Source organism: Chiloscyllium punctatum, chromosome 44 (assembly GCF_047496795.1).
Source record: "Chiloscyllium punctatum isolate Juve2018m chromosome 44, sChiPun1.3, whole genome shotgun sequence".
Classification (NCBI taxonomy): domain Eukaryota; kingdom Metazoa; phylum Chordata; class Chondrichthyes; order Orectolobiformes; family Hemiscylliidae; genus Chiloscyllium; species Chiloscyllium punctatum.
Genome location: NC_092782.1, coordinates 19,560,036 through 19,586,978, shown reverse-complemented (window position 1 = coordinate 19,586,978; position 26,943 = coordinate 19,560,036). Strand labels below are relative to the sequence as shown.

Sequence of the window (26,943 nt, the reverse complement as noted above, 5' to 3'; positions counted from 1 at the left end):
ACAGGCTCAAGGGGCTGAATGGCCTACCCCTTTCCTATGAGGTGCATCCAAGGATATGGAGAGAAATGTAATGTACTTGCAACAATTTTTCAACAAGTCTTCCTTCGACTCACGTGTGGTACCAAATGACTGGAGAATAGCAACCCTTTTGTTCAAAAAAGGTTGAGAGGATAAGCCCAACAATTACAGACAGTTTAACTTTAGTCCTGGGCATACTTCTTGAAACAATTATCCAGGATAAAATTAAGTCACATGAAAAAATGTGGGTCAGTTAGGAACAACCAGCATGAAGCTTAAAGGAAAAATATGCTTAATTAATTTCTGAAGCTCCTTGAATAATAAAGATAGTTGATGAGAGCAATACTGTTGATGTTCTGTACATGGATTTCCAAAATGAATTTGATATTGCGCCACAAAACAAACTTGTGTGAATAAGTTTCAGCTTGTGGACTAAAAAGGGACAGTTGCAAAATGAATTTAAATTTGAATAAAGGATAGGAAATAAAAAAGCAAAGGTTGTTTTTTGGGTGGCAGGAAGGTTTGTAGTGGAGTACATCAGGTGTCAAGTCTTGAGCCTCTTACTTTTCCTAGGTTGCTTAAGATTGCAGGACAGATAGATAGTGTGCAGTTTGAGTGTACAGTACCCTAGCATCTATTAATAGAGGAATACAGTCCAAGGCACTGTCTGATCTCTTTGCATTGTACCAGAGTGCAGAAAAATCAATGATTTAAGGGATGGGAATCTTTAGCAATGAAGTTAGATTAGTGAAGTTGGAACTATTTTCATTTGAGAAAAGGCTAAGAGAAGACTTGATGGAAGTTTTCAACATTATGAGGAGGCTGAACAAATGAGCAGAAACTGACACCGCTGGTAAAAGATTGCAGAATGGGAGGGCAAAGATGCAGGATAATTTCCAAAAGAAACAGATTTGATGTGAGGAAAAACTTTTTTGAAAAAGAGTGAACAGTTAATGCTTGTAAAACACTGCCTAGAAGTATAGATGATGTGTGTTCAAACAAGACATTCAAGAGGACATTCCATAATTATTTAAATAGGAACAAAATTGACTGCTATGGGGGAAAGGCAGGAGAATGCACTAAAGTCAATGCTCATTTAGAGAGCTAGTGCTGACACAATAAGTAGAACTTTTCTTCTAAGCCATGACAATTTCTTTGATTCTTGTGTAATTTTCAAAAAGTTAACATGCAGGTACAGCCTACAATTAGGAAAGCAAATATCACAGCAACCATTCTTACAAAGGAACAGGATTATGTGAGTAACAAGATCTAATGACAATTTTACAAGGCTTTGGTGAGACGATTGCTATAAAATGCACAAAATTCTTAGTGTTTAGTGGGATAGATTACGGAAAGGAGGTTTTTTGGTTAGGGCAGTTAGAACAATGCGGCTACATGTTGCAGTTGTATAAGACTCTGGTGAGGCCGCATCTGGAGTATTGGTCGCCATACTATAGGAAGGATGTGGAGGCACTGGAACGGGTGCAGAAGAGGTTTACCAGGATGTTGCCTGGTATGGGAGGAAGATCGTATGAGGAAAGGCTGAGGCACTTGGGGCTGTTTTCATTGGAGAAAAGAAGGTTTAGAGGTGACTTGATAGAGATGTACAAGATGATTAGGGGTTTAGATAGGGTTGACCATGAGAACCTTTTTCCACGTATGGAGTCAGCTATTACGAGGGGGCATAGCTTTAAATTAAGGGGTGGTAGGTATAGGACAGATGTTAGGGGTAGATTCTTTACTCAGCGAGTCGTGAGTTCATGGAATGCCCTGCCAGTAGCAGTGGTGGACTGCTACTCTTTAGGGGCATTGGATAGGGATATGGAGGATAGTGGGCTAGTGTAGGTTAGGTGGGCTTGGATCGGCGCAACATCGAGGGCCAAAGGGCCTGTACCGTGCTGTATTTTTCTATGTTCTATGATCAGGCCTCAAAGTATTGCCGCAATAATGGTCACACTAGAGTTGATATCCCAGAGGCCCTGAACTCTCTTGTAATGTACTCAACAAATTTGCTATCCCTTAACAGGAATGGGTCAATGCACCAGTGTTGTGCATTTATACCTCACCCTCGATTTTAAACATTTAAATACACTGGTGCATGGTCAGAGATAGTTATATTCCCAAACGTGCAAGCCAATGTTCTGTCCAAACAAACCGACAGTATAAGTAACATGTCAGTTCGTGTGTGGCACTTGTGTAGGCTGGAATAAAAAGTGAAGTCTCTTCCATTAGGGATGGAGATGCCTTCACACATCCACTAATCCCAACTCCTCACGTATGTCCACCAACTACTGAGATTGCGCAGGAGTACTTGCCAGGCCTCTTGGCATCCTGTTTACCCCGGGATCTATTAGGCGGGTATAATCCTCTCATATGATCTTGTGGTGCACCCCAAGATTAATTAACTTAGCTACTGCATCAGTTAGAAATTTAAGAGGGTGTGCCAGGTGAACAATAAACATTCAGAAAGCCATACTCTTCTCCATGCATTACACCTTTAAGAATGATGAACCTTCCATGTTCGTCCTTAATTTGCTCAGTTACTTGGAATAACAGTATAGCTAAGGGAGAAGAATATCCTGCCATAACCCCCCTGCTGCAGCTTCAGATGTTCCTTATCAGTTAAAGGTGTCTCCCACAGCAGGGCAATATCAATCTTTTCTTTCCTAAGGCTTGACAGCACCTTCTTTCTTTTAATGGGGGAATGGCTCCCTTTTACATTCCAGGTGCACCACCTGAACAAATCACTAGCCATGGTTGTCCAGGTCAGCCCATGGTTTCCCAAGAGGAGGAAGCCTATCTGAGGTGCGGCAAGCGAAAAAGACATTAAATCTATGAAGGCTAAAAGCTACTCCTATAAAAATGAAATAGAACAACTCACCACTACATTTAACTTTAACACACACCCCAAAAAAAACCCAATTCACTAGAGATCTCTCCTCTTGCCCAAAGGGGGCAATTCTCCCAATCCTTTCTACCATCCTGGCTCCTTCCAACTGAGCCTGCATCCTAGCCCCAGGCAATGCACCGATAAAGAAAACATGTTATTTACATTCTGAGAGCTAACAATGAACACCCATCTTGCCCCCCCTCCTCTCCATACATCTTAACCACAGATATAGCCATCTCCAAAACAAAAGGACAGCAGCAAAAAGAAACCCAGACAATAACCAACTGACCGAAATGATAATTAAGTCACGTTTTACGCCAAGGCAGCACAAAATCTACAAAACCAATTACCACAAAAAAGGGGAAAGAGGAGACCAAAAAAAGGGCAGAAAAAGTAAAGAAAAACTGTACCATTATCAGTAGCTGTGTCCCTCCTCCATCCACCCACCCCACCCCACCCCACCCCCCCGACCTGAGCCCTTTATTTCAAAGAGTTCACAAAGTCCTTTGTCTTTTCAGCTAAATCAAAATTATAAACCATCCCTCTGTGAGCAGAATGCAACACCGCTAGGTACATCAAGGAATATTTAATGTTCAGATCCTTTAAGTTTCTCTAAACTTCATCAAATGCCTTTCTCTTCTTAATTATGGCTCATGAGAAGTCTTGAAAAAAACATTATTCTTGAGCCTTTGTATGTTAAAGCCTGTGAATCTCTTCCCAGTCTTCTTGCTGTTTCAATCACTAACTGTTTTTCTATATAGTGCTGGAGTCGCACCAGGACCAGGCAGGGGCGCAGATCCAGCCCAGACCTGCGCATTGCGATCCGGTGGACCCCTCACTTTCACCCAACCCGATTCCAACTCCAGCCCAGGAACGTCAGGAGCCACTTCTCCAGGAAACCAACAAGGTCCTCACCTTCCTCGCACTCCGGGAGACCCACGAGCCCTAAGTTTTTCTTCTACTTCTGTTTTCCAGGTTGTCCACTTGTTCCTGAAGGACCCAAACCTGGTCTTCAAGCATTTGGATCCTTCCTCCCGAGACTTCCGCCATGGTCTCTAATGCCATAGTCTTCTGCTCCACTACTTCTACTCTTTGATCCAGTGTTTGACTCTCCTGCTCATGCTTTTTCAGCATGGAAAATATTGGCTCCATCGCTGCTTCAATCTTTTCTCAGAGTTTGGCAAACTCTGAGTAAATGCTGCTGCCCCATTAAATCCAAAGGGGCCATCCTGGGAGTTTGAGCAATTGCTCTGAGCACCCCCGACACAATAGGAGTGTGCCCAGCCTGATGTACTACTTTCGCCCCTTTTTCTTTATTCACCTTCATTCTGCTCGGAGAGCTGTCAAATCCCAAATTTTAACAGCTCCAGATGTTCAGTAACTTTGTATTATCGAGAGAAGTAAAGGTCCACCTTGCCGGGGATATGGCACAGAACCCAGCATAGCAAACCACTCAGACCGCTGCCATCTTGGATCTCCCTAAATGTCTTTTAACCATTGTAATCATACCCACATCCACCACTTCCTCGGTAAGTTCATTCCACATGGAAACCACCTTGTGTAACAAATTTGCCTCTCAAGTCTTTATTAAAACTTTCTCCTCTCACCTTGAAAACGTATGCCCCCTAGTCTTGAAACTCCCCATCCTTGGGAAAAGACAACTACCATTAGCTCTATCTATACCCCTCATTGTCTTACAAATTTCTATAAGGTCACCTCTCAACCTCCTACACTCCAGCGAAAAAGGTCCCAGCCTATCCAGCCTTTATAACTCAAACCTTCTATAGCTGGCAACATCTTGGTAACTCTCTTCTGAACTCTCTCCAGCTTAATAATATTCTTGCTATAGGCAACCAGAAGTGGACACAGTATTCCAGAATCATTCCAACGTGTACATCTGTGATTCACTCTATCCCAAAATCATGATTTGGAATACCCCGTTCAAATCTCTCAAACCTTTCTTCCCTAAGGAAATGGGTCCTAACTTCTGATTTAAAAACTGAAATTCCTTTTCCGTGGGACATTCTCATGAGTCTCTTCTGCAATCTCTTCAGTGCCTTCACATTATGCCCCAATTAGTCTCTAGAACTAAAAGCAATTCTCCAAGTCAAACCAGTGTTCTATACATATTGAATAATTTTTATGTTTTCATAAGTGCCCCTAACTTAAACCCCAGGACCTTATTTCATGCCTTTAAAATTTTTCCACTTTTAAAGTTCTTAAAACAAAGATTTGGACAACTGGAAAATCCCAAGTTGTGAGCATCCACTGTTGTTCTGCACCTACCTGATCCAATCTTGCAGTTCCCAATTGGCCATTATGCTCAATCATTTTGGATTTCTGCATTCCTACGACTTTATTTTCCTGTTAAGAATATGGAATTTGTACATCATTACATAGGGAATTCTTGTAGTAACATACTACTGTCCATTGACGTTTAACAAAATCAATATCCAGGAGAGGCAAGGGAAAATATTATCTACAAGTGTTCTTGATACTATTATGTTAATGCAAAAAACGTCAAAACAAAAGCCGAGATCAATATAATGAGAAACAATTGGAAAACAGCTCACAGAATTTATTGCCGCATCAATTACATATTTTAATGACAGAGTGGTAACAAGTAGGTTTAAGTCGAATAATTCTCCAAATGCAAGGTTCCTTATAGAACATTACCAAACCAACATAGGTGTGACTTATTTTCAGTGCTGTTATTACTAAGGGTTTTCTCACTCATTGAGTAAATGTGCAGAGTCAGAAAGATGATCACAGAGGCTTACAAGCTGTACTGGTATTTTGGGCAAAGCAACCAAAAGTATGAAAACAAAAATATAACAGGGCCTTCTCTAAATGAGGTCTAGCATCACAGTAAAAACTGATTTCCCCAGCAAACGAGCCTGGAAAAGCATGGTGACTGATCAGATTAAGCCACTACTTTTACAGCTCCGATCCCCCTGCAGAAGCGATCAGATTTTCCAACTCTGTCAAAATCACTAACACATTCTGAATATGTGAGACACAACATTTCTTAATCATGTATAAATTTCTCCCTTCAAAAAGCTTACTCATTCTATAATTACACGGCAACAATAACTCTGACTAATGCACCTAACACTACGGGCAATTTAGCATGATCAATTCACCTGACCTGCACATCTTTGGACTGTGGGAGGAAACCCACGCAGACACGGGGGGAACGTGCAAACTCCACACAGACAGTTGCCCAAGACGGAAATCGAACTCGGGTCCCTGGCGCTGTGAGGCAGCAGTGTTAACCACTGAGCCACTGTGCTGCCCCCAGACAGACTGCTCTGTTATTCAATGAGATTCTGAATGATCTGTACTTCAACTCCCATTTATCCATCATTGTCCCATGTCCATCAATATTCCTACACATCTATAACTGATCCAAATCAGACCTGAAGATTGCAATTGATTCAGACATTTTTTTTGGAGGAAATGTTCCTAATTTCCTTTACCTTTGAGTGGAAACAGTGAATTTTACTTCACTCAAACTGGTCTCACGAATTTTAAATTGATGTCTTTTCATTCTGGATTTCCACCTCAATAATTTCTCTACATCAACATGAAATCTGCAAATAGTTTATAAACATTTCAATTCAACCACAGCTTAGTCATTTAAACTTAATGGAATACATGCACGATCGATGTGATTGGTCCTCAAGATTTAAAGCAAAATGAAATATAACTACAATTGACATAGATTTAGTAGTACCTGGCTAACTAGGTCTTTTGAATCTTGCTTAGCACTCTGGAGCTTGCTCAATATGGCACTCATGTCTCGCTGTGGAGTCTGCTCTTTAATAGGAGATGGAGATCCAAATCCTTGCAAGGAGTTTGAGTTCAACTCTTCCTGTGTACTGGCACCCACTGGATTACTTCTTGTGGAAAATATAGCATTCAACTGTGGCAAAAAGCCTGAACCTATGAAGAGAAATATATTTGCTATGCACAAGGAATGATTTAAAACATAATAATAAATGCTTTAGGGCCAACTACCATTTTTAATAATGATGGGATCAAAATTAGCCATGTAAAAAGTATAATAGAGATGTGTTTGTTCATGATTTAGGTTGACCCTTGGTAGACCCTTTAGATGTACTGTTATTTGTTAGCCATGAATGCCCTATATTTCTAATGTCTTTTTTTAATCCATTTATTCACAAATGCTTTCTTCTGTTATTTCTGAAATTCAATGTCTAAGTCTCTTTTCTCTGTATTGATGGCCTTTTGATTCCCATGATCATTTGTGTGAAGATGCTCTTCCACGTAGTAGGCCGGCCTTTTCAAAATGCATAAAGGTTGAAATGCTTCCACCCACTTTTTAGGGCAACAACATTTTGCCATCTCTTAAATAATACTAACCAATTACTGCTCTTGCAGAATCCTCGAAATGAATCTTTCAGAAGAGAGATTCCCACTAAGTAATACTCATTATCAGGTAGCTATTATGCCTCAAGCTACCTGAACATTGTGCATTGACTCTCACCCACTCACTTCCAATAAAATGAATTGCTCACCTCTACTTAAGCTACACATATATACACAACATTCAGATGTTCACTTGCTCGGCCTAAGAATTTCTATTTTAGTTTATTTTTGCTGTTGTTAAAATTCTCAGGCACACAATTTCAATCAGAACAGTTCAAGAGAATAATCAAATAACATAGCTGTCAAAACTCAACGCTCTTAGGTTTTGGACGATAAAAGTCAAACTGATCCTACAGCTGCTTGGTTTGAACTAAGAGGCAAGAGTGCTACCAACAGAACTAAATTTAAACATGGCATCCAAAATAAAAATGGCATAAAAATTAGACTTTAATCTATAGCAATAATACTTTAAAATCATTCCTAATATGTACCGTAATTCCAAAGGAGATGTGTCACCAAACCATCAACACAAATTCTTCACCTGTCAACCAAGAGGTCTGATTAGGTGTCAATCTGCGCCTCTCAAACACAATTTCTTTTCCTTTCAATGCATTCACTATTTTACACCCATGTGCCATATTTTCAGCAATTTTGATTCAGGATTGCAACTGTTAGGAATTATCTTAAAATGGGACTGCTGTAGATAATTGCAGCTTTCATCTCATCAGTCCAAGGTATGCTGGAACCAGGCTTCAGAAAGGACGATCCACTAGTGGATTTCTCAACATAAGCTAAGTAAATTAACTACCAGTCAAGAAAGCCCATCCTACCATTTCCTTTTGTCATGCTGTCTTCATTTGTCTTTAATCCAGCGACATCTAGAAAAACAAACAATAATCATCTTGAATAATTGTTGTGGATCATGAACATTTTACACAATTCAGTAAATGCTAATAAATGTGATTTTAAATCAATTTACCATCTCTGACGGGAGAGAATACATCTCCAAAACTGTTTCTACCCACACAATCGAGGTTTTTAAAATTGCCACTGTTATCTGCTCTTTTTGCATTTTCTGTTTCTTTGGATGGAATTACATCCAAACTGGTGCTATGTGATAAACCTAGAAATAAAACACAAATAGCAAAGTCAGTTTTATTAGTGAGCAAAAATTCAGATTTGCCCCAGTTTGTTTAAAGAATAATATTATCTAATTTCTAAATACACCTTGAAACTTTTTTTTTCGAAGCCAGAAGTCAAGGGCATCCAGCCTAACAATTATTTGATTATTTTAACCTACTTGCCATTTTACAATATCTACCAGATATTTTTTCTGTTAAGAAATTAAGTTACTTCCCTCCTGAGTCTGGTTACATAGGTCACTGCCATTCCTGGAAAATTATCCTAAACGCTTTTGCTGAGATGAGATATACAAATACACTCAAAACATTGAATGTTAAGAATTTAAATCTCTACTGCTTAAATATACAGTTATGAGATCTTGGGATGTTGGTAACATTGGAAAATCAATATTCATTACCCATGTAAGGTAATCATGATCTCAAGCAAGTCAAGCACAATATGGAATTGTGGAGTCATGTAAGTAGCAAACAGGAGGGAAGTGTCAGCTTCCTTTTCTTGAAGGACATTATTGGACCAGCTTTGGAGTTGTGTGTGTATTCTGGATGTACTGAATTTAGTTTTAAAACTGCCCATTATGGAATTTGAACTTGCAACAGTTGCGCTGGTTCTCCAGTTGCAGAAACCTCTCGGGTACCATACTTCCAAACAAACAAAGTTTGAACAGCTACCCAGTCAAAACTTTGCACAAAAGAATTCAAATATGTTCTCTCTATAACTTTTAAACATATTTACTTCGGATCTGGGTAATGATGGCAAAGCAGTTTTTATTGCCATCCCTGAAGAGTTAGGCATGCAGTGTGGAACTGGAGTTGTATATGTGGTAGCCCACAAATTATTAAATATATTCTTAATTAAATTCAACTTCATAATTTTATCAGGTAGATTACAGGCAACAAGTCTATCCTGCTCCTTCAGTTTCAATTGTATTTATTTTCAATTCCACTGTCTGCCCTTTTCTCGTCATTCAAACAGAATGAGTTTTACCTTTCATATCCAGATTAGCTTCAGCTCCTTTTTCTTCTAGGACAGTAGGTACTTTCACAGCTGGTGCAGATGTCATTTGTGCAGTAAGCTCCTGGATTTCCTTTGCACTGCCACTTCCTGGAGCACTGTTCACCTTAGTTGAAGTCCTCTTGGTAGCTGTGGTGGACAATGAAGATGAGCCTCTGCTTGTAAAGTTTTTACTCCCATTTGACTAGAAGAGAGAAAGCGCCCATTTAAGCAGCATAATAAGCCTGCTCCTAACAATTGAACAGCTGAAAAAGTTATTGGAGAGATTTGGCAACACTACTTGAAGAAAACCCAAGCCAAAATTTCAGTTTTGGGTTTTGAAGCTTGAGTGGCCACTGGAGTCACTGTGACATTGGAAGGCTGTGCGTTGTGGCTAGCACGTTTCGAGAGACTTTTAGCACATTTGGAAAGCACCCTGAAGCAGTTCTAATGATTTTGGAATCTAAAATCTTCCTTTCTGCACCAACTTTTGAGCCACACATTCTTTTATCCTCTTCCTCCATTTCTGTACTTGCCATCCAATGCTCCTGGAAATCAGCGGAACAGCTTAGAAACAAGCCCTTTGGCCCACCATGACAAAAACAACCAATAAATACCAAACTATACTAATCCCAGTTACCTGCACTTAGTCAATACGTTGACAATTCACCTGAGGTGTGTAAAATAGTAAGGCAATAAAATGAGGGGATTTCAACTACTCCAACACTACATTTTGACTATCTCAAGTAAAGGGTTTAGAGGGGCAGGATTTCTCAATGTACCTGAAAGAACTTTTGATATCAACGTGTAGAACGCTCAAGGGGTAACTGCTGAATCTAATTCTAGATGCAAAGCTGGACAGGTGGCAATGAGGTGGTAATGGGAAAGCATTTTGGAGATATTAAATTACTTAGATTACTTACACATATTGACCACAACATAATGAGATTCAAGTTAGTTATGGAAAAAGTTTAAAAAATGGTTTACAATATTAAAATAACACAGGATCTGGCCATAGAAACTACGGGGAGAACTTATGAAAGCAATTAGGGGAACACCTTGGGGCCAGTGACCATATTTCTATTAGTTTGAACATAGTGATGAAAAAGGATAGATCAGATCTAAAAATTCAGATTTAAACTGGAGGAAGGCCAATTTTGATAAGAACTTTCAAAAGTTAATTGGAGATGGATGTTCACAGGTAAAGGAACGGCTGGAAAATGGAAAGCATTCAAAAATGAGATATTGAGAGTCTAGAGACAACATGGTCCTGTAAGGGTGAAAGGCAAGGCTGGTAGGTGTAGAGAATGCTGGATGACTAGAGAAATTGAGGTTTTGGTCAAGAAAAAAGAAGCATAAGTATAGATAGCGAAGATCGAACAAATCCCTCGAAGAATATAAAGGCAGTTGAAGTATACTTGAGAAGGAGATCAGGATGGAAAAAGGGGATATGAGATAGCTATGGCAAATAGAGTTAAGGAGAATTTAAAAGGGATTCTACAAATACATTAAGGGCCCCAAGATCTCTCTGTTCCTCCACACTGTGAAGAATCCTGCCTTTAACCTTGCAATCTGCATTCAAATTCGACCTTCCAAAATTAATCACTTCACACTTATCCATCTGGAGGTCCTTACCATTAAGTGTCTAAGTTCTGCCCTGATTTGCCTTTCGAAAATGCAGCATCTCACATTTATCTAAATTAAACTCCATCTGCTACTCCTCATCCCATTGGCCCACATGATCAAATTCCACTGCACAGTCCACTACACCTCCAATTTAGGTGTCATTCAGCAAACTTACGAACTATACCACCTATGTTCACATGCAAATCATTTATATAAATGACGAAAAGCAGTGGACCCAGAACCGATCCTTGTGGAATAACACTGATCGCAGGCTTCCAGTCTTAAAAAGCAACTCTCCACCATCAACTCTCTACCTTCAAGTCAGTTCTGTGTCCAGATGACTATTTCTTCCTGTATTCCATGTGATCTAACCTTGCTAACCAGTCTACCATGAGAAACTTTGTTCAATATCCATGTAGATAACATCCACTGCTCTGCCTTCATCAATTCATCTTGGTGTCCATGTACACAGATCTCTGAAAGTTGTCACCCAGGTAAATAGTGCTGTGAAGAAGGCATATGGCGTACTGGCTTTTATTGGTAGAGGAATTGAGTTCCGGAGTCCTGAAGTCATGTTGCAGTTGTATAAGACTCTGGTGCAGCCGCATCTGGAGTATTGTGTGCAGTTTTGGTCACCATACTATAGGAAGGATGTGGAGGCACTGGAACGGGTGCAGAGGAGGTTTACCAGGATGTTGCCTGGTATGGTAGGAAGATCGCATGAGGAAAGGCTGAGGCACTTGGGGCTGTTTTCATTGGAGAAAAGAAGGTTTAGGGGTGACTTGGTAGAGGTGTACAAGATGATTAGGGGTTTAGATAGGGTTGACCATGAAAACCTTTTTCCACGTATGGAGTCAGCTATTACGAGGGGGGATAGCTTTAAATTAAGGGGTGGTAGGTATAGGACAGATGTTAGGGATAGATTCTTTACTCAGCGAGTCGTGAGTTCATGGAATGCCCTGCCAGTAGCAGTGGTGGACTCTCCCTCTTTACGGGCATTTAAACCGGCATTGGATAGGCATATTGAGGATAGTGGGCTTGGATCGGCGCAACATCAAGGGCCAAAGGGCCTGTACTGCGCTGTATTTTTCTATGTTCTTCTATGTTCTATGTTCATCACCGCACCATAAGTCATAGGGTGTTCTACGTTTTTGGCCTTGAATGGCTCAAGCTAGTTGTAACCCTTTCAGGCTCTAACACTTCACAGAGTAAGATAACCAATGCCAGAATGGATCAATGATTACTTGAGCTGGAGTGGTTCCATGACTGGGAGCCAGTTATCTCCTAAGGACTGTTCAATCCTTGAAAAGACTGTGCTCAGCTTTACAAATGTTGATCTATCCAAGCCCAGGTAGCTGCAGACGTTCATCGTAATATCACAGCTGTCCTCTCCAGTATGCAAATGTTTGTGTCCCGTTGTTGTCTTATGGTTGAGCCTTGGACAAAGGAGCAATGGGGTACCACTTCACCTCAGCAAATCTGTTTCAGTCTAAACACTAACTTGTCCCTTCATCAGAACTACAACCCAAAACGCTGTACAAACAAGAATATATTTTTGTGCTTCATTCAATTCTCATCTGGAAGCAAATGATACTAAAAATTCTAGAGAACTTTAAGTGGGAACCTGGTGCCCAGTGATTAAAGCAACACAAGCCTTCTTTATAGAAACTGACTTAAACTGATCGGGTTGCGCAAGGTGTGGACAATCAAGTCCCCATCAGTTTGAGTAGTGGCAGAAGCTGCAGGAGCTGTAACTTTCTATGTTGTTATGTCCTTCCAATGAAGAACAACCAAAGCCAAGTGCAAAAGAAAAACAATGTAAGCCAGCAATAGGAAATCAAAAACAGATTATAGGAAACAGCAAGTCAGTTAGCATTTGAATCAAAAAGACATTTTGGATGAAATCTGTCAAGGGAACGACATTTACTGAAGTTATAAAGACTATATCTTCTTGTGCTTGTCTTTTTTTTACATTGAGCTGAAATGAGAAAAGAACGGTTTTAAAACCAAGGATTGCTGAATGGTTTGGAAGCAAGTGGCATGATACTCATTGTGAACACTGCACACACAACAGAAGAACTGAGCTAACACCTGTGGTGTGACTTTTGATTCATAAGTCAGAGTTCTTTTGTAAGTGTGAACCATCCACCCTGTTTCTCTTACAAATGAGTGGAAACATAAGGACAAGAACAACTGACAAGCAGAGTTCCGATCAGCGCCCTTGTATGACCAGCGTGTATAGAAACCAATGAACTGCTTTCCCAGTTTTTCTCTTCATTTATAACCCAAGATATTTTCCCACTGTGCGTTTAGTGAATGTAAAAGGGGAATTGATAACAAGTTTGAATTTTATTAGTAGTCTAACTAGTTGAATTGTACGCAGAAGTTATATGCAGATGATTCATTAATTTTCACTGTAGCTACAGTCTAATTACTTACAAAAAATAAAAACTCGTTAAGTTCAGAAATCTGGCCTGTGCTTCTGTCAACTGGGTCTAAAAGACAAGTAAACTGGAGAATTGTATGTACTTTTAAAAAAATCTTGGGATAACTCCAGAAATAGCAGGGCTTGATTTCCAGCATGCTACCCTCGTGAGACATAACAAAACATATTAAGCAATAGAAAATCTGAACCTTCTAGGACAGAAAGTGCCCATATGTCCCACTGTACTTCTTTCAGAGTTCTTCAATTTAGTCCTACATTTCAGTTAATATTTCTTAACCTGGCAAATCAGCCCTTTCAACAGGGAATCTTATTCCTCCATAGCCGCATTTGCTGCCACCCACGATTGCAGGATACATTCATCACCCCATGCAGTTTTAGTGCCTGCAATATCACTAACATTGACAATACCAGTAGCTGCTTGCATCAAGAAACAATGTTTTCGATGTCTGTTAATTCCCCCCATTCCTCGCTGCCTGGCTTACCACTCTGCTCATCTGCCACTTTCTGCCCCTCCCCGATCCATACACTTGAGTCTTTGCTGATGTGCTCTGAATGATGCAGGATGAGTAATAACAAAAGGAAATAGGTGCATAATGATGTTAGCAGCAGCAAATTTCTGTTCTAGTGCAGTGGCAGGAGATACTGGGAGGAACAACATTTGTACTGCTCAAAAAGAAAACTCCTGTTACAAGCTCCATGCCATAACCACTGATTCCAATCCATTCCATTCCCAGACCATTGTCAGTGGATAAACTGGACATTTGGAAACTTTACCAAACTACACAGTGCAAGTTGTCACAAACAGTAACGTGATAATGACCAGATAATCTGTTGCAGAGATACTGACTAAGGAATAATATTAAACAGAGTTCTTCTCCTCTTCCAGTAAGAGCCACAGATTTTTTTTAAAATACCCAGACACTGTAGACAGTGTTTTGGCTCAGTATCTTATCACATCACAGTCTCCACAATGGAAGAAAGAAAGAGAAGTGAAGTTTAGGAAGGGAAATCTCAAGCTTCGGCTCTACTGAAGGCATTGCTACTATAATATGGAATGTAAATGAAACCTATATAAGAGAAACACAAGCATTTCCAAGGGACTGGGGAAGACTACAGAAATAGTTAGGGCCAAAGCATAGACGAATTTCAAACAAGGGTGAGAATTTTTAAAATCAAAACATTGCTTGACCGGGATCCTGTGTAGACCAGCGAGAAGGGTGACAGATGAATGGTATTTGGATTGAGATAAGACATGAGCAACATTTGGAAACCAGCCAGAATACAAGGTGACTGCCGTATCTGCGGAATCTGCTTCTGCGGTTTCAGTTATCCACAGTTTGCCACAGCCCGAAAATATGATATGGAACATTCCAGAAACAGGAGACTGCTGGGTAGGTAAGTTTCCCATTTAAATGAATAGGTTAGCTAGTATCTGCAGTAGGTCTTGGAACGTTCCCATGTGGATTCAAGAGGACTACTGCAGTTAAGTCTAAAGGTGACAAAGGTAGAAGTTAAGAGTTTCAACAGATGACCTAAGGTGCAAGAATACATCAAGCAATGCCATGGAGGTGACAGAAAAGCGCAGGTCAAGCAGCATCCGAGAAGCAGGAGAATCGACGTTTCGGGCATAAGCCCTTCATCAGGAATGGCCGAAACGTCGATTCTCCTGTTCCTCGGATGCTGCCTGACCTGCTGTACTTTTCCAGCACCACACTCTCGATCTGATCTCCAGCATCTGGAGTCGTCACTTTCTCCTCATGGAGGTGCCGACAGGCAGTCTTATCGATGGCACAAAGTTTTTTTTTTAATTCATTCATGGAATGCTGCTAGACCAGCACTGCTTGCCATCTTTAACTGTCCAGTGGGCAATAAAGAATCAACCACGTTGCAGTGGATCGGCAAAGACAAGCAGGTAAAGATAAAGGTTAGCAGATTTCCTTCCCTAAAAGACATAAATGAACCAGATGGATGCTTTACAACAATCAACAGTGGTCACATGGTCAATTTTAAGACAGCTTTAATTCAAGAATTTTTTAAAATTCAAATTTCACTATTTGCCAGATTAGGAAAGATGGAAGCTCAGTGTCAAATGTGATGTTAAAGAGGGCAAACAGTCAGTTACCATAAATACTCGAGTAACAGCCAAATTTTTAAAACTACTTGTTCAGGTTAAATTTATCGGGTCAGCTGTTACATGAATACTACTTTTGAGGGGCTGAAACTCATGCCCATCAAAATTCATACTCTACCTTAAGCAAAAGTCCAACTGATCTCTAGACCAACCGTGGAGCAGAACACAACAACCAGTGGACTAGAAGACTGGGAGCGGAGCGGAACAACCAGCAGACTGGAAAGCTGGAGCGGGACATGACGGCTGGTATACTGACTCATAAATGTTGACCTATTAACTGTGAAGCACTACGGTCGACTTTTACATGAGATATATGAAAAATCACAGGTTATTTGGCAAAAAAAAAGAGGGCATAATGTGTGTATTCTTGCACATTTAAATGAGATCGACTATTACTCAGGTATATATAGTATTGATGACTAATACAAACATGCACTGTATAGAAGCAATTAAGTGCTTTGGAGCTCTCATGACATAGTGACAATTCTGTACTACTTCACTTCATGGTGCTTGGGTTTAAAACTAAAAAGATATCACCAAACTTAGGATTGGTTCAAAGTAAATTAATAAGAGTCACGGTCTACCTACCTTAAGATGTGCAGAACCATTCTGAAACTTCAAGCACCGTATGGATTTCTTGTGGGCACTAACAATTTTGAGTGGTGAAGTTGTCACACGTAAATCATACACATAAATTTTGCCCCTGATGGATCCTACAGCCAAAGTTGCTCCATCTGTCATAAAGTCTATTGCAGTCAGTGGGGCTTCAACAGAAATAGTTCTCAACAGCCTGCATAAAATTAATTTAAACAAGATGGCCATAAGGTTTTAACTTAAATTCAATAGTTCTAGTTTTCTAGATAATAAAAGATTAATGCAATTGTATGCTATTTAATAATTTTTCCACAGAATGTTCAATTACTTACTGACACAAAAATGTTGTCATCACATTTTAGATGTGACATGCAGTTGCATTTGGTTCAGAAATATGAAATGCAATTTAAATTGTGACATGTAATTCAACAAACAAGGATCATGTGACAAGTTATGAGCAGAAATAAAACCATTTCAAATGAAAAGCATAAATACAGGTAGTGAAAAAAAACTGTTCAAAATATATTCTCTGAAAGCATTTCAGTTGTCACCTCACTTATCACAAAGCGGAGTGCTGATTATTGAGACCATGATTTCTATTACAAAATCATTTTTCAAAAAATTGTTAAATAAAACAGCGGCATTGCTCTGTTCGAACAATCCCCGAATAATATTTTCACTGCACTATATGGTTCAAGAGCATGTGGAGTTTTCGGACACATTAGTACTAATTGCTGCATAACATATAGGGAGATATACATACACAACTGACCAAGTTTATTTGCCAATTGACTAGAAGTTGGGCACTCCTTTTTTTTTGCATCGTACAGCACTGAGACAGACCCTTCAGCTCAAACTGGTCCATGCTTACCAAAATGTCCATCAATGTTAACCCCATTTCCCTGTACTTGTCCTATACCCTTCTAAACCTTTCCTTTCTATGAATTTGTCCAAATGCCTTTTAAATATTGTTAACGTACCCACCTCAACCATTTCTGCTGGCAGCTCATTCCATATGCGCCCCACTTGCCCCTCAGATTCCCTTTTATTCTTTGCCTTCTGATCTTAAACTGATGCCCTCTCGTCCTCACTGCCCCAACACTAAGAAAAAGACTGAGTGCATTCACACTATTCATGCCTCTTATAATCTTATGCATTTCTTTAAGATTCCCCCAGTCACCTACACTCTGAAGAAAAATGTTACAGCTTGTCCAATCTCTCCCTATAACTCAGACCGCTGAGTCCAGGCAACATCTTTGTAAATTTCTTCAGTTTAAGAACATCCTTCCTATAGCAAGATGACCAAAACAGAACACAATACTCCAAGTGCGCCCCACCAATGCCCTGTACAACTGCAACATAACTTCTGTTGCACTGCACTCCATAAGGCCCTACCATTCAGCATGAAACTCCCACCTTGATTCCACCTTCCAAAATACAAGGTCTCACACTCATCTGTATTAACTCCCTTAGTGCAAATAGTTTGGATGGAGCAGATTTTGTCAGGTGTGTCCAGGAAGGATTTCTGACTTAATATGTGGAAAAGCAACGAGAGGGGAGGCCATATTGGATTTGTTGCTTGGCAATGAATTACGTCAGTTGTCAGATCTCTAAGTGGGAGAGCAATTTAGTGATAGAGAGATAGGAGCAGATTGTAAGGGAAAGTATTTAATTGGGAGAGGGGAATTACCATACTATTAGGTAGAAACTGTCAAGCATAAATTGAGAACAGATATTCTCAGGGAAATGTACAACAGAAATGTGGAGGCTGTTTAGGGAGCACTTGCTGCAAGTATGGATAGGTTTGTTCCACTGAGGCAAGCAAGGGGTGGTAAGGTGAAGGAATCTTGGATGACAAACAAGAGATGTGGAACTTCTAGTCAACAGGAAGAAGGAACCTTACTTAAGGTTGAGGAAGGACAAGACTGGGCTCTATAGTGTTACAAGGTAGCCAGGAAGAAACTGAAGAATGAACTTGGGGGCATGAAAAAGTCTTGGTGGGTAGGTTTAAGGAAAACCCCAAGGCGTTCTACACTTACATGAGGAGCAAGAAAATCAACAGAGTAAGGGTAGGGCTGATAAGGGATAGTGAAGGGAATTTGTCCCTGGAGTTGGAGGTGGTAGGGAAAGTCCTTAGTAAATATTCACTAGTGAGAGTAATCTTCTTGTTTGCAAGGACAGCGTGAAACAGACTGATGTGCTCGAACAGGTTAATGTTAAGGAGAACGATGTGCTGGAAATTTTATAACACGAGGATTGATAAGTCCTCTGGGCCAAATGGGATATACCCAAGGTTACTACGGGAAGAGATTGTGGTGCCTTTGGTGATGATCTTTGCATTCTCACTGTCCACTGGAGTAGTGCCAGATGATTGGAGGGTGGCAAACATTATTCCCTTGTTCAAGAAAAGGAATAGGGATAACCCTAGGAATTACAGTCCAGTCAGTCTTACATCGGTGGTGGGCAATTTATTGGAGAGGATTCTGAGAGACAAGATTTATGATTATTTGGAAAATCATAGCTTGATTAGAGATAGTCAGCATGGCTTTGTGAAGGGCAGGTCATGCCTCACAAGCCTTACTGAATTATTTGAGGATGTGACAAGACACTAGAGCAGTGGATGTGGTAAATACGGATTTCAGCAAGGCATTTGATAAGGTTCCCCATGGTAGACTCATTCCAGAAAGTAAAGAGGCATGGGATTCATGGACATTTGACTGTCTGGATACAGAATTGGCTAGCCCATAGAAGACGGAGGGTGGCAGTAGATGAAAAGTATTTGGCCTGGAGCTTAGTAACCAGTGGTGCTTTTTTTTTTGAAGATTCCCTACAGTGTACAAACAGGCTATTGTGCCCAACAAGTCCACACCTACCCTCTGAAGAGTAACCCACCCAGGCCCATTCCCCTACATTTACCCATAACTAATGCACCTAACAATATGGGCAATTTAGCATGGCCAACCCACCTAACCTTGCACATCTTTGGACTCTGGGAGGAAACTGGAGTACCTGGAGGAAACCCACGCAGACACAGGAAGAACATGCAAATTCCACACAGACAGTGGCCCAAGGGTGGAACTGGACCCAGTCCCTGGTGCTGAGGTCGCAGTGCTGACCACTGAGCCACCATGCCACCCCTACATCTTTTTAATCCAATTATTTATCCAATTCATTTTGAAAAACTATCAATGTTTGCACATCTGCAACTTTATCAAGTCATGCATTTTAAATACTCAACACATTGAGAATAAAAGATTTTCCACATCATATTTCTTGCATTTTAATTGTGACTCAAGTTAATGCAATTCCGCAACTGGAAAACATTAATTCTGTCTAAACTCTTAATCATTCTAAATACCTCGATGCACTCTCTTACTACCCTTTATTGCTTGAAGAAAAACTTCTCTAGTCTCCATGTTCTGTAGGAACCATTCTAATAAATCTCACCAAAGTCTTTGAACTGCTCCCAGTTCCTTTTTGATCTAGGATTGGACATCAGCTGGGGCTGAGAAAATGTGTTGTGTGGGTCCTGCAGAATTGTCTGGATTTTTAATTCCACACTTCTATTATAAAGCCCTGAATTTTGCTCGTTTCATTAGTTGCATTGTGCACAAGATCTGTTCAGAAATACAAGATCTCTTGGAGTTGTTGAGTGTACAGATAATGAAGATAGGAAAGTAGGTTTAGCAGATGAGTTAAGATGGGGGTGAAACATACTGGGCAATGTTACAGAGAATTAGAGTCAAATACACTGTCATAAGTAGTGATGGTGTGAATGAGGCTGAAAGCATATCCTGTGGTCAAATGTAATACCAAGGTTGTAAACATAAGACTGAAGAGGAATAGGCCATTTGGCCACTTTGTTTCACCATTCAGTAAAATCATGGCAAATCAACTGTAGCATCAATTCCACTTTGAGAACAAAGTGGTACATTGACTTTTATCTTAAGGAGATTTGAGTACAGTAGTAAAGATAGCTTCCTATAGTTGTGTAGAGCCTTCATAAGACCATAGCTGGAATACTGTGTGCAGTTTTAGTCTCCTTAGGTAAGGAAAGATTCACTTGACACGGAGGGAGTGTAAGAAGTTCACCAAACTAAACCCTGCAATGGTTGAACATGTTTTTGAGGAGAGACTGAGGAGGCTAATCTATATTTGGTAGAGTTTTGAAGAATGAAGGGGGACCTCATGGAAACTCAAAATTCATATGGATCATAATCTCAGGAAATGGGTTAAGCCATTTCAGACCATGGAGGAGGAATTTCTTTACTCAGGCGATGAAATTTGCAATTTTCTTCCCCACAGCCTGTGGAAGATTAATCATTGAGCACACTCAAGACAGAGACTGATATCTTTTGATGTGATTCTTCAAAATCTACGAAGATAGTTTGGGAAACTGACATTGAGGTCGATGATTAGTTACAATTTAATTGAATGGCACAGTAGCCTCGATGGGTTGAAAGGTCTGCTTCTATACTTACCTCTCAGTATACCTGCGACTCTCTTGTCCACCAGAACAGACAACTGCTCTAAAACTCCACAGCAACTTCTGCGACTTAACAAGATTACTTTTCCTTCTTCTAAATTCCAATGAATACAGGCCTAGCTTGTGCAACCTTTCTTCAGAAGATTACACACCTCCCCATTAACACTGACAATAACCTCAGACTGCTGTCAGGAAGAAGGATAGAGTCTATAAGTTAGATAAATTACGCTTGGAGTAGTCGCCAAAACTATTGTCTGTATATTCAATATTTAATTAGGGCAAAATTCTGTTAATCCAGATGTCAGATAAGCATTCTGATAAATTAAGTGACAGTAGAGGAATCAAGAAAGCTGATAATGATATACAGCTGGGTATAACGAGATTACATGTGAAAATTCATGTTATGTAGCTGGAATACTGTGATGTCGATGAGAAATAGTAGAAGGCAAGAACCAATCCACGGGAGACATGAGAGGTAACAGTTGTTCAAACTGACACCATGGTTACGATTAGGTAATTGAGTGTGAAATCAGGTGAGAGCACTTGTGGAGACTTGTTTCAGAAAGACTACGTGGTCACCCATGTCAAAGGCTGCCTTCAATCATCTGTACATGTATGCCCTCAGATCTGTCCTTTCAGTGCCTTTATGTTACATTGCCTAAACTCATTCTGCTAACCAAAATGCAACACTTGACATTTAGCTGTACTAAATGCAAGCTGCCACACAGCTGCTCATTCCACTAGCCTGTCAGTCAAAGTTTAAAACAAGGTTTTCTCTACAATGTTTGAGTCATCTACGCAGTTTGAATTAGTGACACGCTCATCTGGAGAAGCTATCTTTCCTACCAGGAAAAGCAGTGGTCTCAGTACTGACAATACATAAGTAAGATATGTAAAGCTATTGCCAAACATCTACAATATACTCACATCTTGCTTGAAGTGTCATAGCAGTTGATTTTTTTATCCAAACCAACTGTGGCAAACAACAAATCATTCACTGGTGAAAAGCAAAGTCCAGAAGCTGGAGCCTTGTGAGCATTTTCAAAGGCGTGGTAAGGTTGCTGTGTATTAACATCCCAAAGAGTTACAGCTCCACTATCGTGAACACTCCCCAACAAAGCTTTCTTGAAGATGGAATACTTCAGATTTTGCACTGGCTGAAAAAGGAAGATCGAACAGAAATGTTTGAAATGTGCAAATGGAAACAAACATTTCTCCAGCTAATTTGAAAAAAAAAAGCTAATACTATTTTCTAACATTTAACTTGTCAATTCAGCTGGAAAATAAGAACAGGTCATTCAGCCTGTAAAGCCTACCCAGCTTTTCAATAGGATCATGGCTGATCAAAAGCTTCAATGCCTTTTACTCACTGCACTCGAAAAACCCAGTATCAATCTCTACCTTTAACATATTCAAAGACTGAGCTTCGACGGTCTTCTGGGATTGAGAATTCCAAAAGTTCACAACCTTCTGAGCAAACTAATTTCTACTCATTGTGGACAAAGATGGCATCTGCCTTACCTTTAAATTGTATTCCCCAGGTTTGGACTCATCAGCCAGGGATAACAGCTTACTTGCATTTACCTTGTCTACCTCTAAGTCTTTTCTGAGTTCAATGAGATCATCCCATATTCTTCAATACTCTAGAGAATATAGGCCGTTTGCCCAATGTCTCTTCATAGTGCAATCCCACCCTCCTGGCAATATTTCTGGTGAATCTTTGCTGCACTCCATCTATGGCAATAATACTTTTCCTGAAATAAAGATTGGGGGCAGTACAGTGGCTCAGTGGTTAGCACTGCTACCTCTCAGCGCCAGGGTTCCAGGTTCAATTCCAGCCTTGTGTGAAGTTAGCACATTCTCCCAGTGTCTGCGTGGGTTTCCTCTGGGTGCTCCGTTTTCATCCCATAGTCCAAAAGTGTGCAAGTCAGGTGAATTGGCCGTGCTAAGATGCACACAATGTCAGGTGCATTTAGATTAGATTAGATTAGATTACTTACAGTGTGGAAACAGGCCCTTCGGCCCAACAAGTCCACACCGCCCCGCCGAAGCGCAACCCACCCATACCCCTACATCTACCCCTTACCTAACACTACGGGCAATTTAGCATGGCCAATTCACCTAACCTGCACATCTTTGGAGTGTGGGAGGAAACCGGAGCACCCAGAGGAAACCCACGCAGACACGGGGAGAATGTGCAAACTCCACACAGAGAGTCGCCTGAGGCGGGAATTGAACCCGGGTCTCTGGCGTTGTGAGGCAGCAGTGCTAACCACTGTGCCACCGTGCTGCCCACCATTAGTGGGAGGGAAATGAGTCTGGGTGGTCGGTGTGGACTGGGTGGGCCGAACGGCCTGCTTCCACACTGGAAGGAATCTAATCTAATCAAGACTGCACACAGTACTCCAGTACTCTAACCTGCAGATAAAGAATACTTCTAAAGAACTGATAGGTCGGCACAGTGGATCTGGTTAGCACTGCTGCCTCACAGTACCAGGGATCTGGGTTTGACTCTAACCATGGGTGAACGTCTGTCTCGAGTTTACACATTCTGCTTGGGTGCTCCTGTTTCACTAAGATGTGCAAATTAGGTGGATTGGCCATGCTAAATTGCCCTGTAGTGTCCAGAGGCGTGCAGTCCACTTGGGTTAGCCATGGTAAACATGGGGTTATGGGAAAAGGGCAAGATGGTCTTCAGAGGGTTGGTGGAGACTCCATGTGCCAAGTGGCCTCTTTCTATATTGTAGGGTTTCAACGAGCAAAAGTCACTGATATAAGACATTAGCTCAATTTCTCCTCAGATACTTGGCCATTCTATACTGCCTGATCTGTTGAATATTTCCAGCATGTTTTGCTTAAAGAAAATCCAACTTGTGAAGAAAGCATCTTATGATAAATATGTTGGCATACCAATTCAAGTTTTAGTTGAGATGACACATTAAACAGCACATAATCAGTTCCTAACCATGAAATTAAGACAAAAGTGAGGTCAATTATGACTATGCATTTTTGAAGTCATTGCATAGGAATATTCTAGAATTGTATACAGGAACATCCAACAATTCCAATTTGTTGACAGACCAATGTGCAGATTTGCAGGAAAGGAACATTTTGTTGGGAGCAATATGATAATGAAACAAGAACTGATTACTTGAACCTTTGGTTAGCGTACAGCTTTCCACACAATTCTGATGAGAGGATGAGGAACTAGTTGACTACATTGCTGAATGAGCTCAATTCAGAAAAGTTTAATTTTTGGAACTAAGCTCAAGGGTAACTATCGCCCAAGCTCAGCAGTTGCTTGAAGAGCAGATAAACAGCAATGATATGTGCTCAGGGTAGCAGTATCCACTAAATTAATACAACACAATTCAGGATAGTGATCAGGAACTTCCCCTCTCTCCCTCTTAGCCCACCACCCCATCCTTTACATATAATTTGTATACTGTCCCAAGCACTCAGCAATAAATTATTGCAATTGGATTTCTAGAAAACATCCATGAAAGTGCAATATCAAAGATTATTGCAGAACATAAAAGCTCATGGTATAGGAGTAAGATATTGGCACGGATAGAAGATTCACTAGCTAACATTGGACAAAAATGGGTTATTTTTTGATTAGCAAGGTGTAAACAGTGGTATGTCATATGGATCAGTAGTGGGACCGCAACGGTTTACAATTTAAATAAAATGACGGATGAAGGGATGGTAAGTCTGGTTGCTAAATTTGTTAATGACACAAAGATATAGTAAATTATGAAGAGGACATGTGAGGCAAAACGATATAGGTTAAATGAGTGGCCAAAGGTATAACAAATGGAGTATGATGTGGGAAAATTACTATAGAATCCCTTCAGTGCAGATAGAGACCGTTTGGTTTTGCTGGGTCTGCACCAACCCACTAAAGAACATTCGCCCAGACACAATACACTCACCAATCCTGTCCCTGTAATCCTGCATTTTCAATTGCTAATCCATCTAGCCTGCACATCACTGGATATTAGGGGCAATTTCGCATGGCCAATCCACCCAACTTGCACCTCTTTGGACAGGAAGAGGAAACTGAAGCACCTAGAGGGAACCTAAGCAGACACAGGGAAAATGTGCAAACTTCACATTCAGTCCCCAAGGCTGGAACTGAACCAGAGTCCCTGGCACTATGATACAGCAGTGCTAACCACTTAGTTACTGTGCCATTCCCAATGTGAAACTGTGAACTTTAGCAAGAAAAATATAAAAGGAACATACTATCTAAATGGTGAGATAGAGTAGAGCTCTGATATACGGATTTGACTGGCCAAAGTGCACTAATCACAGAAGGCTAGAATGCAGGTGTAACAAACAGTTAAGTAAATTAATAGAATGCTCCTACTTACTGTGAGGTGAATTGAATACAAAAGTAGGGAGATTATGTTTCAACTATACAGGACAATAGTATATAATATCAGTACCCTTATTTAAGGATAAATTTAAATACTTTGGAAGCAGTTCAGAGAAGATTTACTAACTATATATAAAAAAACAAACATAGTAAATAGGAGGAGTAGGACTTTTGTTTTAAAATTCACTTGTGAGACATTGCTGACTAGCCAGCATTTATTGACCACCACCAGTTGCCCTTCAGAAGTCCTTTGACCCTGCAACAATACTCAACATGAGCATGGCTGATCACCCAGTTCAGTATCTCTGCTTTCTTACCATATCCTTTGATACCTTTAGTCCTACGAATTATGGCCAACTCCTTGAATACAGTCAATGTTTTGTCCTCAACTATTTTCCGTGGAAGGATTCCACAGACTCCCCACTCACTGAGTGAAAAGATTTATCAAAGTCGTAAAAGGCCTATATCCTTAAACTGTTACCTTGCATTTATCCTCTCTAGTCCTGTTATGATTTTATAATTTTTGAATGAGATGTCTTTCATTCTTCTAAACTCCAATGAATATAGTCCTAACAGATCTAGTCTCTCTAACGCACAGAGTCTGGTCAACCTTTATTACACTACCTCCATAGCCAGAATATTCTTCCTCAGATAAGGAGATTAAAACTTATATTTGGAATGGAATGGTTTTATAAAGACGGATTAAGTTTAGAAAAGGCAACTTTATTGAAATATCCAAGATAAGGCGTTGGGGACTGGGGAAGCGAAAATCATGGAGGTGGAGGGCGTGGATAGTGTCCCGAACGTAGGTGGGGAGTTCTTGGACTAATGACCTTTACACCGTTGAGGCAAAACACCAGCGACCTTTACACCGCTGAGGCTAAATGCCAGCTCACGGACACCTCCTCCTACTGCCCCCTTTGACCATGACCCCACCTCCCACCACCAAACCATCATCTCCCAGACCATCCATAATCTCATCACCTTAGGGGATCTCCCATTCACTGCCTCCAACCGCATAGTCCCACAACCCCGCACCGCCAGTTTCTACCTCCTGTCCAAAATCCACAAACCTGACTGCCCCGGCCGACCCATTGTCTCAGCCTGCTCCTGCCCCACCGAACTCATCTCTGCATACCTTGACACGGTCCTGTCCCCATTAGTCCAAGAACTCCCCACCTACGTTCGGGACACTACCCACGCCCTCCATCTCCTCCATGATTTTCACTTCCCCGGTCCCCAACGCCTTATCCTCACCATGGACATCCAGTCCCTGTACACCTCCATCCCCCATCATGAAGGACTTAAAGCGCTCCGCTTCTTCCTTTCCCGCCATACCAACCAGTACCCTTCCACCGACACCCTCCTTCGACTGCCTGAACTGGTCCTCACCCTGAACAGCTTCTCTTTCCAAACCTCCCACTTCCTCCAAACCAAAGGAGTAGCCATGTGCACCCGCATGGGCCCCAGCTATGCCTGCCTCTTCGTTGGATATGTGGAACAGTCCATCTTCCACAGCTACACTGGCACCACCCCCCATCTTTTCCTCCGCTACATTGATGACTGTATCGGCGCTGCCTCGTGCTCCCACGAGGAGGTTGAACAGTTCATCCACTTTACCAACACCTTCCACCCCGACCTCAAATTCACCTGAATCGTCTCAGACTCCTCCCTCCCCTTCCTCGACCTTTCCATTTCTATCTCTGGCGACTGAATCAACACGGACATTTACTATAAACCGACCGACTCCCACAGCTACCTAGACTACACCTCCTCCCACCCTGCCACCTGTAAAAATGCCATCCCATATTCCCAATTCCTTCGTCTCCGCCGCATCTGCTCCCAG

General features: G+C 40.9%; 1 protein-coding gene across 11 annotated transcripts in view; it reads right to left on the bottom strand.

Annotated features, from left to right (window-relative positions):
• The window catches only part of nedd1 (NEDD1 gamma-tubulin ring complex targeting factor), a 52,939-nt gene that overhangs the window by 17,353 nt on the left and 8,643 nt on the right, over positions 1 to 26,943 (bottom strand). For 10 of the 11 annotated variants that reach the window (XM_072562417.1, XM_072562413.1, XM_072562411.1 and 7 more), the window contains 7 exons: positions 21,644 to 21,873; positions 16,225 to 16,426; positions 9,428 to 9,638; positions 8,280 to 8,423; positions 8,131 to 8,178; positions 6,645 to 6,853; positions 5,195 to 5,272 (listed from right to left, as the gene is read on the bottom strand). In XM_072562417.1, the coding sequence (XP_072418518.1) occupies positions 5,195 to 5,272; positions 6,645 to 6,853; positions 8,131 to 8,178; positions 8,280 to 8,423; positions 9,428 to 9,638; positions 16,225 to 16,426; positions 21,644 to 21,873 (1,122 nt within the window). The remainder of the gene's footprint in view (positions 1 to 5,194; positions 5,273 to 6,644; positions 6,854 to 8,130; positions 8,179 to 8,279; positions 8,424 to 9,427; positions 9,639 to 16,224; positions 16,427 to 21,643; positions 21,874 to 26,943) is intronic. The other variant, XM_072562418.1, reaches the window with a different exon arrangement.